The sequence below is a fragment of the Cyprinodon variegatus genome, unplaced genomic scaffold, assembly GCF_000732505.1.
Source record: "Cyprinodon variegatus isolate N-32 unplaced genomic scaffold, C_variegatus-1.0 Scaffold731, whole genome shotgun sequence".
Taxonomy (NCBI): Eukaryota; Metazoa; Chordata; class Actinopteri; order Cyprinodontiformes; family Cyprinodontidae; genus Cyprinodon; species Cyprinodon variegatus.
In genome coordinates, this window is record NW_015151184.1 from 72,645 (window position 1) to 86,778 (window position 14,134).

A 14,134-nucleotide genomic window follows, 5' to 3' on the forward strand; every position below is an offset into this window, starting at 1 on the left:
TATCAACATTTAGTTTGGCAAACTCCATTCTGGCTTTTTTTTGATTTATTTCCACCAATGGTTCCTTCTTTGTCGTCTCGCATTAAGTCCACTTTGGTTCAAACAACAACGGATGTTTCATCTGACTCTGATGCTCCTAAAGCTTTAAGTTCCTTTATTCTCTTTAGAAGGTTTTCTTGGCGCTTTTGTTTCCATTTATATTGTCCTTCTTTTGGATTTGTCATCAATTCTTTAGGGGTAAAGTGAAGGGAAATTGCAAAAAGCATTTGAATATGCAAAATGAAAAAGGAATCTTCTTTTCGAATGTTTAACTAGAAAAAATATTTATCATTAGATTAATGATTGTGTTTTTAAATCTCTGTTTAGAAATACGATGTAAGGATTACATTTTCAAATTACAGTATTTCAAATACCATAATAGTACTCTTTTATTTAAAATTTGCAATTCAAAACTCCTGCCATATATCTATGATTTTAATGTTTTGTCACTCCTGGTCTTTCATACCTGCAAAAAAAGGTTGTTTTTTTATTGTGGACTCTGTCATCCTGCAGACGTGCAGCTCAGTGGAATGCTGGATGCTCCGCTGTGATGTTGACCGGCTGGAGAAAGGAAGCAGCGTCATCCTGACTGTACGCTCCAGACTCTGGGCTGAAACCTTCATGGAGGTGAGTCTGGTTGGCCTACACTAGCCTGCAGCACATATTTCTCATCATTTTTACATGTAGTTCAGGTCAACAGTGACAGTGCAGCAAAACCAACAAAGCTTCATTCCATCTGCCTTCTCACACCGCCCCCTAGTGGACAATATATAATCTTTTATTCTGCAGTGATTGAAGAAGATCAGTTCCATGAAGACTAAGACTAGATCTCCTTGACTTCCTGTTGTAAATTTGCACTGTGCTTCATGTCATCCCTTATCTGTTCGTCCGCAGCGCCCGTACAAGCAGCACGTTCTGGAATGTTCTGTTCACTATGAAGTCAAAAAGATGCCGTATTCCATACTTCCCAAATCAAAGCCATCCGGATCAAACAAGGTAACTTCCTAAAGTTTAACACTGAACTTGGCCGCTGCTCGAAATGTGTGGAGTGAATTTTGGTTCAAACTTAAATTTTTGCTGTACAGAAATTAAAGTTTGAATTCTTAAATGATAAAAAAGGTTTTAAGAGTAGCTTATTTTTTTTTTCACAGATTTTTGTTTTCTGTTTTTTATACATATACATATATATATATTTATTTTGTTTATTTCAAATGTTATATTTCTAAACTTCCTTTTCAATATTCTTGCAGATTTAATATTTTTTATTCTATTTTTTTTTTCCAAATCTTTCCAATTTTTTTTTGAGATTTACATATGGAAAATCAATCGTGCAGCTGACCATTACCAATGTTGGTAATGCTTTCTCTTACAGTACATCAATAACCATGTAATAACATGGTAATAACATTTCAGGTTAAACTATGTTACTAGGTAACAACAAAACCTTTATGGAGAATTGAACTGAATTTTAGGAAGACCAGATAAAGTTATACTTCTTAGATTTCAAACAGTTATTAACAAGTAACTCAGTCATTTCACTNAAGACCAGATAAAGTTATACTTCTTAGATTTCAAACAGTTATTAACAAGTAACTCAGTCATTTCACTGACAGCAATAAATAAATTTGTTATTGTCTACTAAAATGCAGTGTATTACTTGGGATATAACAGAAAACCAAACCTAGAAGACAACAAGCCAATCTTCTAAACTGAACTCTTATTTATCTGTAACTTGAGTTCTGTTTTACAATAAGCCATTGGTTCATGGTGGCCAATAAAACAAACTGTTATGTGCTAACCTATTGGTAATCACCCACCAAGGTCTTCATTATGACATAGTAACATACAATTCTAATAACTGCATGCAGGTAATTATTTTGGTGTAATTACCAAATACAATATTCTAGTTACCAAGTAACATAGTGCTGATGAAGATTCTCAGTCATCCAGGTCATAGTCATTCCGTAAAAGTTCAAAAAATATCCACTGGACTTGGTTTTCTTTTACTTAACAAGTAATATTGTCATGAACCGCGGACAGATGGACCCAGTATTCAAGGAGAGACAGTCAGTAGGAAAGTTCAAAACGTTTATTAAATAAATAAAACAAAACAAAAGCGGAGCTGTGGCTCGCGGACACTGCTGGCAGGGGGGCGGGGCACCGCCCCATCTCAGACACTCTAGGGGGAGAAACACAGGTAAGTGACCACGATCAACTGATAGAAGATTATCTGTGTTGGTCACTTACCTGGTTTAACAGTCTAGACCACGAATGTCCCCAGTGCTGCAGTCTCAGAGGTGATGCTGGAAGCCAATCCTGGTGAGGGATCCAGAACAGACAGGAACAGACAGAATCCAGATCAGGCAGGATCCAGACTTCCAGGCATCCACAGGCTCCCAGGAGGGTTCAGAGTCTGACTGGGACCAGAAGCATGACCGGGTGGTCACGCACAGGAGCAGACAGGATCAGGTGCAGACAGGCAGGCTCAGTGGAAGAGGGTAGCCAAGACAGGACGTAGGAACCGGAACTTGAAGCAGGACTTTAAACTGGTCTCCTCCTGGAGCCAGGCTTACTTTGATAAAAACTGAACCTCCCCCCATAATTAGCCAAAAACCCAGAGGACTCCGCAGGGGAGGAACAGTGGACAGTCAGGAGACAAGACAAACACTAAAGCCCTCTTTCCACTGGCAGCTAGGATCCAGGACAGGAACCATCAAATCAAAGTGAACAGACAGACTAACAAAAAGACAAGCAATGATCTGGCCCTGAATGCTCAGGCTGAACTGAATATAAACTAGAGGAAACAGGTGAGAGGAATAAATTATAATTGAGGCAGGGAGGGAAAAACAACAGGTGAAAGGAATGACTAATTAAGGGAGAGCAAACAGGCCAGATCATGACAAATATAGTGTGACTTGCTAAGTGATTACCATGTTATTACATGGTTATTGATGAATTGTAAAAGAAAGTGTTACCCTTAGTAACCTCCATGTCCAATAGAAATGCTTCATTGTTCTTAAATTTAGAAGAAAGCCTGCCCAAGAAGCAAAGAGAACATGATCTGTAAAAAATATATAAANAACATGATCTGTAAAAAATATATAAATATATACATTTTTCTCACCCCATATTAGTTGTTCCACTGTAAACGTGAACATGAGTCCAAGGTGTGACAGCTGTGCTGTATCACTGTTGTCCAGGTGGTGGCGTCTGTGATATGGAGTAGGCCGGACAACCAGTTCTCCATTCCAGTGTGGATCATCATCCTGGCTGTTTTAGTTGGCCTGATGCTGCTGGCAGTGCTGATATATCTGCTGTACAAGGTGAAAATTGGAATGATGAAGGAAACACATCCCATTATAAGAATCTGATCTGAGGAAAATTATGCTTTTTGCTTTTGGTCCATGTTCGGTAAAATAACATTTTCAAAATTGTAAAATGAAATTTAAGAAAATGAAATCTAGAAAAAAAAAACTCTGAAAATGTTTTTCTGAGATTTTGTTTTATATATATATATATATATATAATATATATATATAAATATATATATATAATATATATATATATATATATATATATATATATATATATAATTTCTTTCCCCAAATTAAAAACCAGTAAAACCAAGAAAAGATAAAATTAAAAAAAATACAAAATCAATAAAAAAAAAATAATAATAAATATAGAATCAAGGAAAAAAGCTAGCCTTTCTTTAAAATTACAATGTTTTTCTATGTTTCCTTTCTGGATTGTTTTTTTTTTCTCTCAACGAGAGAACAACGAGATTTTTTTAATGGAAAAACATCCCTGAACCAAAGGATGGACATTACGCTGCAGACAACATCAGCTTCATGACGAGCCTAATTTTATGAACAAANCATCAGCTTCATGACGAGCCTAATTTTATGAACAAAGATACTTTGGAAGGAAATGTCTCAGTCTTTATTCACACTGCATGTGAAGCTCAATTCAGATTTTTAATTTTGTATGGTCGTTCAGACTTCTACTTATCATAAATGCAGTCATCATCAGACCCCAGCCTAATTGTTTCTCAGCCTCTATGTGAACCTCAAGCATAGGAGGACAGTGCAGCTCACTGATCACAGAAGTAATAACTTTTCGTCGCCTTTATATATTGTTATAAGTTCTTCAACAATGGGAGCTGACTATATGATGATCTTATCATAATGGGACAAAGAAATGTAGGAGGAGTAGGCAAAGCAATGCAATTCTACTTATATAGCACAGTTCAGTACAAACAAAATTCAAAGTACTTCACATGAATTAATGAAATAGAAGAAAAATTAAAGCAGAATAAAGACAAAAACATGATTGAAGCAAATCAACTAGTTGGAGCACAACCTTAAACTAATGATACCTGAGTTAACAGTTAAACTCCAACAGTCAAAGGCAGCTCTAAACAAATTGGTTTTTAAGTTTGACCTCAAAGAATCTCAGGCTTTCAGCACTTTTCTAGTATTCTGGAAGTTTGTTCTAGATAAGTGGAGCATAGGAACTAAATGCTGCTTCTCCATGTTTGGTTCTCTATCAGTATATGGGCATTCTGATAAAAAAAAAATCTAAAGATAAAAGTTGGATAGGGGTCACATTTGGCAGGTTTGGGTTGCAATCACCTGCATTTTGAACATATCGTAATGCATCACATTGATTTAGAGATAATAAACGTTGAAATATAGAAAGGCGTTCTCAGTGTTTACGTCAACTTTCTTTTTAAATGGAAAAATAATTTAAAAAGAAAGTTGATGTAAACATAAAAGTTAGGTCTGGTGAAAAAAAAACATTGAAATAATTCAACTTCTTAGGCGTTAGCTTAGATCCTATATGTGGTTTTTCCTGGCTTGTCAAATATATGAAGTGAATTTTGGTCCATTATTGTTGATGTAAAAAAAAACATGTTTTTTAAATGGATATTGGAAAGAAAAAATACAATCCAGGAATGAATGTTTTGAGAGTAGTATTTTTTTCAAAAATTTTCTTTTTGAGTTTTAAAATTGCAAAATATAAAATTTGTTTAAAAAAAAAAGAAGAAAAATGAAGAAATAACAATAAAAAAAAAATGTAAGAAAACAGCAAAGTTACTCCCAAAGCTTTTTATTGACAAAAATATTTTTCAAAATTTCATTTCTGGGTTTTGTTCCTTAAATTTCAATTCAAGAACAATGGAACAAAATTCACTCCAGAAAGTTATATTTTAAAATCACAGTTCTGAATGCGTTTTGGTCCTGGGAGTCTAACCAGAGATAGGTTGCAAATTAGCTTAGCTAAAAACCTGCACACTGAGCATCTATTTCTTAACGACACAATGTTGGCTATACATGTATTTTGTCTAATATAAGGTGCTACATTTAAATTCATAATCTTTACTAAACAGCATAAACATTAATAGTTTCTCTTTGCTGTTAAATAGGCTTTAAGCACGTTCCATGATGGCGCTTTGCATGCAGCAGCCTAAGTCGGCTACCTGTTCTCTTTTCCTACTTTTTCTATTTTATATGGTTTTTTGGAATGTTTTTCTATTAGTAAATACTGTATCTGATATTCTGAAAGTATGCACAGAGAGGAAGCCAACTTCTGGGACTATAGTGTTGAGCTTTCTTGTACTTTTGCCACTTTTTGATGCTGCAATGGGGGACCCCTTGGGAGCAGCTCCTTGAAATATGCGCCGCTATGCGCAGCAGTCCTGCTCCCCTCCACGCTGCGAGACCAAACATCCCTGCGGAAATAAGGATAAAACAGAGAGGCTGCAGGATGAAGCGGAGGAAAAGATATTTACCATCGGTTGTCATGGGAAACATAAGATCGCTCCGCAACAAGACCAAGGAGATCGCAGCTTTAACCCGCTTCCAGGGGAGATACAGGGACGTGAGTATCATGTGCTTCATGGAGTAGATGGAATTGTCCCGGACTCAGTTTACCTGGATGGCTTTAAACTCATCGGCGTAGACAGGACTTTAGCAGAGGTTGGAAAAAAGAAAGGTGGGGGGCTGGCGATGATTGTGAATAAGAAGTGTGCAACGCGGTTCATGTTGACGAGAAGGAACAGATATGCTCCCCATAAGTGAGTTACTCGCGATGAGCATGAGATCGCGCTATCTTCCACGAGAGTTTGGGAACGTGGTGCTCTGTGCCCCCCTTTGCGGGCTTCACAACCGCATGTAAGCTGATCCACGGTGCAGTGACCAGGCTGCAGACACAGCACCCCCGCACTCTCCCGCTAATAATTGGAGACTTCCTCCGTTTCACCCTCCCCATGCTCACCCAGTACGTTACGTGTAAAACAATAGACAATAAAACCTTGGACGCTTTTTATGCAAAGACGCTTACACCTCCGCACCCCTTCCCCCACCACGACGCTCAGATTATAATCATGTCTAACTGCTCCCCCAATTTTTACCAGTGGTGAGAAGGGCAATAGGGCAGAAGAGGTCAGTGAAAATTTGGTTTGATGAGGCCACTGAGAAACTGAGGGATTATTGCAGAACAACAGACTGGAGCATAGTCCAAAGCTTTCATGGTAATGACATCAACAGCCTGACTGAATGTATCACTGACTGCATGACCTTGTGTGTAGAGACCACTGTGCCCACACGACGGCTACAGAGCTTTCCAAACAATCACCCCTGGATGACTCCTGAGCTGCAAGTCTCCCTTAACCAGAAAAAAAGGGCTTTCACCTCAGGGGACAGAAGAGCAGTGTAGAGTCCAGCGAGAGCTCCAATGGAGGATCAGGGCTGCAAAGAAGAACTATGGGAGGGAGATGGAGCAGCAACTGGCACAGAGCAACGTCAGAGATGCGTGGAGGGGTCTCAAGAACATCTCCAGCTTTGGGCAGAGGACCACTAACAGGGCTGCAGACTGTGACACCAAGTTTGCAGCCCGCTCCCTGTCCTCAACTCTCAACATGTCTACAACCCCTAGGCCACCAGTGACCTGCCCTCACCGCCACTCTCACCATCCGCCAACCCACTGAAACCCTCTGTCCTGCCTCCCTCCCCCCTCACAGTCACTTCGATGCAGGTGAGAGGCCAGCTGAAGAGACTGAAACAGAGGAAAGCCTCTGGTCCCCCCAAGGCTGCTGAGAAACTGTGCTGATGAGCTCTGTGAGGTCCTCAGCCTGGGGGTGGTCCCAATTCTCTGAAAGACCTTCTGTTTGGTAAAGGTTCCCAAAACACTGTACGCCAAAGAACCGGCCTACTTCAGACCAGTCACCCTGACCTCCCAACTGATGAAGACCATGGAGCGCCTCATCCTAGCTCACCTGCGCACCGTGGTGAGCCTGACCCTGGACCTGCTGCAGTTTGCTTACCAACCTGACATTCGAGTTTAGGATGCAATCATCTACCTGCTGCATTGGGTGCTCATCCACCTGGAGAACGGGTGAGAGTCATGTTCTTTGACTCTGCAGCACTTTCAGCACCATCAGACCAGAGCTGCTAAGGGGGAAAATGGAGTACGCTTGAGGGGACAGACATCTTGCTGCCTTGACCATACCTACCTCACCGACTGCCCTCTGTAATTACGGCTGCACAGCTGTCAGTCAGAGGTACTTGTCTGCAGTACCAGGGGCCCCCACGGCACCATTTCCTCTTCACACTTTACACCTTGGACTTAACCTATCTGAGTGGAGGTTCTTGAGGACCAAAATGCAGAGATCTGGAGACAGAGGCGAGTCTTACAGATTTAATAAGGTAACTGAGGCAAAAATCTAAAGTGAAAAAATTAAAAGAACCAAAAATACAGAAAAACATCAGGGGGAAACTCACGTGGGGAGCCAGAGATGAGGAAGTAGCAAAACAACAACAAGGAACCAGCACTGACTGCAGAGGTGGAGTGTATATTGGGAGACTGAACCAAGACAGGCTAATCAGCAGATTGGGAGCAGGTGTGGGCAAGACCAACTAGGAGGACACCAAGGGGAAAGGAAAACAAACACAAGGGAGCAACAGAGGGTAACTAAAGAACTCAGCACTGGCAGAAATAAACTACAAAGACACAGAGTACAAAGAAACTTAAAAATAAACCCAAGCAGAGGGCAGAACCCAGACACCTACAACACAGACAGCTGCTATCTCCAGATTTTCTCTGATTTATCATGAACTTTGTGGACTGGTGTGAGAGGAACCACCTGTGTCTTAACACCAGTAAGACCAAGGAGATGGTGATCAACTTCAAGAGAAGACCTCCACCTCACTATCCCCTGAACATCCAGGGGAAAGACATGGAAACTTTTTAGACTTTCAAATCCCTGGGTGTTCATGTCAATAATTAACTGGACTGGACTCAAAACACCAACGCCCTGTATAAGAAGGGCCAGAGCCGCCTCCACCTCCTGAGGAGGCTGAGGTCATTTGGAGTGAGCAGGCCCCTGCTTAAAACCTTTTATGACTCTGTGGTGGCATCAACCCTTGTTTCTGTCCTAGGCTGCACTCCGTGGAGGAAGTGGCTGAAAGGAGGGTACTGTCCAAGCTTGCATCTATCTTGGACGACATCTCTCACCCCCTGCACCAGAGTGTGGAGGATCTAAACAGCTTCTTTAGTGAAAGACTTTTACCCCGTTTGTAAAAAGGAGCGCTATCGCAGGTCATTAATCGCTGCTGCCACCAGACTCTACAATGGAGGAACGACACTGCAACAGCAGTTACTTGTGCAATGTATAATGTGCAATAACCTTTCTTTATATTTGATACCTAGTGCAATAGCTATATATATATATCAGTCTATATAGATATCCATGTAAATACGCTGTGCAAAAAGCCTGTATAATAAAAAAAAAGAAAGAAAAAAAAAGACCTCAGCTGTCATATGTTGATGCACTGTGTATACTGTATATACTCCCTGCACCTTTTTCTTCCTTTGGCACCTTCTTATCTTTTGACTATTTGAGATGAGGGAAGGAGTAAATTTCTTTACTGTGAAATCAATAAAGTAAATCAATTAATCGAGCAGGGAGTGAGGAGCAGGTTGCTACATCAGCTGTACTGTATGAATGCGTGGAAACTAAAGGAAATGCTGTTATCAGTTAAATGTCCCACCTGCTACAGACCAAGACTGCGTGAAACCTGCTGGTGTCAAACAGAAACATGCAAAACATTCTTTTACTGAGCCTGTTTTACGGAAGCTGAAAGCGGTCATACTCAACTCATAATTTTTTTCCTTTGTCCTCCTGAGATGATGACGTAACTATATTGTTATCTGTTTAACCATTAATTGTTTTCTTAAGATCACAGGATAATTTTCTCGTTATCAGGAGAAAACAGTTGATTTCTTGAGATAACGAGATGATAAGCCTGTACGAGTAATGAATGCGGATGGCCAACAGCCCTGGATTCCCAGTCCATTCATGCCTGTGCTGCCCTTGGTGTGTGCAGTTGCGGTACCGCGTGTGCGCAAAAAAACCCCCAGTTTTTTTAGTTTACTTTTTCTTTTCACTCATCGTCAGGTCGTGCTGGACGATTGGATTGCATGGAATACAGTTCCATGAAAATCTTTAATCTGGACTCATTTGGGGGGTTAATGCATCTTATAACTGTTACAAGCGTAACACCTGGGCTGTTTATAAAACACCAGGCACTACGGCGCCGGAGGCATAGGTCTAATTTATTATGAATCAGAAGTTGAAGCAAATCATCAAATCAACACCGTTGCATCGTTAACTTAAAGGAATAGTACACCCAAAACATGATTAGCCTTCATTTTCTACTCACCCCCATGCTGAACAACACTCTGGAGTACTTTTTTGATATCTCAAATGCATCTGGAGATCTGGGAGGCTTCTTGCTGTCTGCTGACATTCAAATAATGGAGGTCTATGGCGCCCGAGGCAGAAAGGTCCATAAAAGTCCACAAAAAACGTGTCAATATTCCTCCATACTGCTCGTCCAATGTATTCCAAGTGTCCTGAATGGGTAGCATCCAGAATTTACTCGAAACGAAGTCATTTAGAATGTTTTTAGAGCATAAACAGTAGTGTATAGGATTTCCTGAAAGCGCATTCACGACGCTACGGACACCGCGGCAGACCAACCCAGACGAAAGTGCGCATTGAGCTCAGCAAAGAACTCATGCTCTTCCTCAACACTGAAGTCCTCAGACATTTTTCTTTCGTTGTTTCTTTCTTTGCACAGGTAAACAGCACATTTCTTCTTCTACGCTTGCATTATCGGTAGAGCAGACGCTGAATGCGCACTTTCATCTGGTTTGGTCTGCCGGCTTCCGTAGCGTCGTGAACGCGCAGGTGCGCGCTTTCAGGAAATCCTATACACTACTGTTTATGCTCTAAAAACATTCTAAATGACTTCGTTTCGAGTAAATTCTGGATGCTACCCACTCAGGACACTTGGAATACATTGGACGAGCAGTATGGAGGAATATTGACACGTTTTTTGTGGACTTTTATGGACCTTTCTGCCTCGGGCGCTGGGGACCTCCATTATTATATATAATGGAGGTCCCCGGAAAATTAACTGGTTTTGTCGAGAAAACCACAGTGAAAAGGTATCGGAGGGACACGACCGCTCCTGGCTTCCGTACTTTTTAACAAATAACCTTTAAAGAATGTATTTTTGCGTGCACTGGATTATTCTGTGTTTAAAAAAAGGTTTAGCAGAACACCACTTTCTTGTTTTTTTTTGTTTTGTTTGTATTTATTCAAATAACCACTGTAAGAAATTAACCATGAACAGATAAGATTTGAGTTTTTTGGCTCAATTTCAATGTTTTCTTTTTGATTTTCCTTCCAGATGGGCTTTTTTAAAAGGTCGGATCCGTACGGAACAACCATGGAGAAGGCCCACCTCAAACCCCAGGCTTCCTCTGAAGCTTAGATCCAACAAGGAGTTTCTCCTGCTTCGGCTGTTCTACAGGAATGGAAAAATCAGCTTCTTTCAGAACAACAGATGAAACTCTCTGATCTTAAGCTAAGCCCCCCCCCCACAACTTGTGCAGGGTTACGTATAGGTACTGGATCACTGGAATAATGATTATCTGGTGCTGCACTATAATTAAATAAGCAGAGGATGTGGCTGGGGCCATGCAGACGGAGGAGTAATGCTGTTTTGGACAGCAAAAAATACACCTCCCACAGACGCACCAAAGCTCAGGCTCCACTTCATTCCCCACACATTGACTTATTTGCCAAGATAACCCCCCCGATATTTTTGACAACCAGTTGAAACGTCCAGCCTTTTGTTGATCTAAAAACCTCTTGTTATTTATGGCAGTGTTTTTTTCTATTGCTGAATGTTATTCTGTACTGTCTACAGGAAAGACCTGATCAAACTGCAATGTCCGACTTGAATCATTCTCCCATATTGGGAGGATTTATGTGTTTGATGCCATGTATGCACTGTGTTGACCTAATTGGAATTGGTGTCATGGCTCTGAATAAAGCTGAATTTAGTGTAATCACCCTAAAACGGCTCTGTGGTTTTCAGCCTTGACGTCCACTAATAGGATGAAGTCAAAGTTCTGATAAAAAAAAGTGCACACACACGTGATACACGTTTGTTTAAAACGAACCAAAACTACTCCTCACCTGAATTTTGAATCTTTTATTTTGTCAACTTTTGTCAGTTAGAGAACCAGCTAGAGAAAGTAGACTGCCTGTGATTGGCTACTTTTCTGGATATCCCGCCACTTCAGACGGTGCTGTTTTCTTCTTTGTTGTAGTCACATTAACCAAACATCTCTAGGCTAACAGCTGTTCTCAAGAGTTAAAAAATGGTCAGTGAAGTCGTCCCCAAATAAATTAGACCGTTTCTCAATTTACAAGAACGCATTTAAGGTTCCAGCCTTAGATGCCCTAGCTGTCCACTGCCAATCCGTCGTTTTTAAATAAATGCTTTTTGAGACCTTAACTGTCTGTTTGCCTACAATACTGGCTCCTATGTTCTAGGCCTTGAGAGAGTCTGCCTGTGGTAAGATGGCCACTGGTGATGCTTTGTGGCAAGCCACCATAAGAGATCTTGCAATTATGTATGGTTTGTCATGATGGGCTTTAAAGATCTGACCCACATGCAGAGAAACACTCAGAGACCAAGGGTAAAAGTTAACAGGTTTATTGAAGGTTAGCAAAGAAACACAGACGGAAAGAGATATTCTGCTGGGTTATAATGTTGGACCTCAGCGGACTGGTGAACTGGTAACTCTGAAGGGGAGATCACTATGATCAGTTCAGGGACCGTGGGAAAAAAAGGACTGAGACTTGTATTTTGCTGGAGAGGCACTCATGCTTTGGGGGGGTCTTGGTCATTCCTGGGATCCAGTTTGTCCAGAGAGGAAGGAACTCGTTGGAGAGCGGACAGGCAGACTAACGTTGGACCCAGAGGAGTAAAGGAGCGGACTGTCACCTTGTTTTCCAGAAGTGGACTTGAACGGATCATGTGGAGGTATTCCCTTGCTCAGTGTGACTCAGATAATCCTTCCGGGAGGGGTTGAAGGTCCAGGCTTATCCAGTGTTTCAGGAAGGCTTCCTGATGAAGAACAAAGACAAAACAAGCTTAGATTCAGAGAGACAAGACTAAGATTAGACTCTGCTTATCTCAGTATGGCTAGAACACCCAGTACTGGCAAACACTCTGGCCTTGAGGTAGTGACAGCCCGCTGCTCAAATACTCCTCTGGTAATGACCCAACGAGCCTCAGGTGTGCAAGGAGGCCCAACGAGGACAGGGCACCATCTGGTGGTGGAGAGAAGAAAAACACAAAAACAACCCACACAAACTGGAATCCTAACATGGCTTCCAGTTCCATCCTCAAAGTGCCAAAGGTTCTGACTTTATGGATGATGTGGATCTCATGGATTTTTTTTTGCTGACAGTGGAGAGATTTTATCAGAGGAGATAAGTACATCTCAAAAACTTTGAAAATGATGTTGAGTCATTTTAGGTAATTTAGTATGAAAAGTATGGAGTGATTTTTCTGCCAAAACGTTGTGTATAAAAATGCATGTTGTGCACACACATAAAGCATGTTGCAAATGCATAAAGCATGTTTCACACAAACAAATCTTATCACTTACAAATAAACCTTTTGCACTGAAATAAATCTTATTGTTCACAAATAAAACTTGTGTTACAAACTCTCATCTAATGTCACACACAAATAAAACTTTTTTTTCAAACTGTCCTTAAATGTTGCACACACACAAAAATTTGTTTTACAAACCGGACTCTAACATTGCACTGAAAATATAGTTTGTAAATTGTCCCCGAGTACAAAACGATCTCTGCTCGCATCCAAAACAGCCTCTCCTTGCGTATAAGAATTCTTCACACTCCGCAGTAAGATTCTGCCAAAGGTCACGTGATACATGGGGAATTGTCATTTTGACTAACCGACAGCAGGAGGCGCCATACAATCAAAACAACTGAAATGTGCAGGTGTTACGTCGAGCAGTGTTTTCCCATCAGATACGGTTTCCCCTGCATCTCCGCACAGTGCAGGTGGCACGATTCACCGTGCAAGCCTATATAAAAGGAAAGAAAGTTAGAAAGGGAAAAATCTGGATGTACAGACGGAAGGACAGACGGATGGATGGATGTTGCAGTTTCTATAGCAACCCAAACACACAGGATTTCAGAATTAGACATCCCCAGTTTTCAATTTCAGGGGGAATGGTATCTGATGGGCTTCTAAACCCCGTCAGATAGCGTTTCCCTCTTCTTAAAATATCTATCTATCCATCCACTCATGCCGCGTTTTTTTGTGTGAAACATGCTTTATGCATTTGCAACATGCTTTAGTGTGCTCAACATGCATTTTTGTACACAACGTTTTGGCAGAAAAATCACTCCACAAAAAGCGAAACCCATGATATATGGATTCATTACATACAGAAGTGTCTTTAAACACTTCTGTTGATTATTGTTTCTTTTTATGGCTTACAAAAAAAAAAACGAAAATAAAACTAAAATAAATAAATAATAAATAATTAGTTTACAGAAAACTATACAGGCTTTATACCGGAATGAGTAACTCTAAGCATGACTCTCATATATGTATGTATATGTTTATATATATATATATATATATATATATATATATATATATATATATATATATATATATATATATAT

The 14,134-nt window shown here is 40.5% G+C and overlaps 1 protein-coding gene across 1 annotated transcript in view; it reads left to right on the top strand.

Annotated features, from left to right (window-relative positions):
- The window catches only part of LOC107097896 (integrin alpha-5-like), an 82,195-nt gene extending 70,711 nt beyond the window's left edge, over positions 1 to 11,484 (top strand). Inside the window, exons 27-30 of the mRNA XM_015395235.1 lie at positions 553 to 666; positions 934 to 1,035; positions 3,240 to 3,362; positions 10,800 to 11,484. Coding sequence (XP_015250721.1) covers positions 553 to 666; positions 934 to 1,035; positions 3,240 to 3,362; positions 10,800 to 10,883 — 423 coding nt within the window. The 3' untranslated portion in view covers positions 10,884 to 11,484. The remainder of the gene's footprint in view (positions 1 to 552; positions 667 to 933; positions 1,036 to 3,239; positions 3,363 to 10,799) is intronic.
- The last annotated feature ends 2,650 nt before the right edge of the window (positions 11,485 to 14,134 follow it).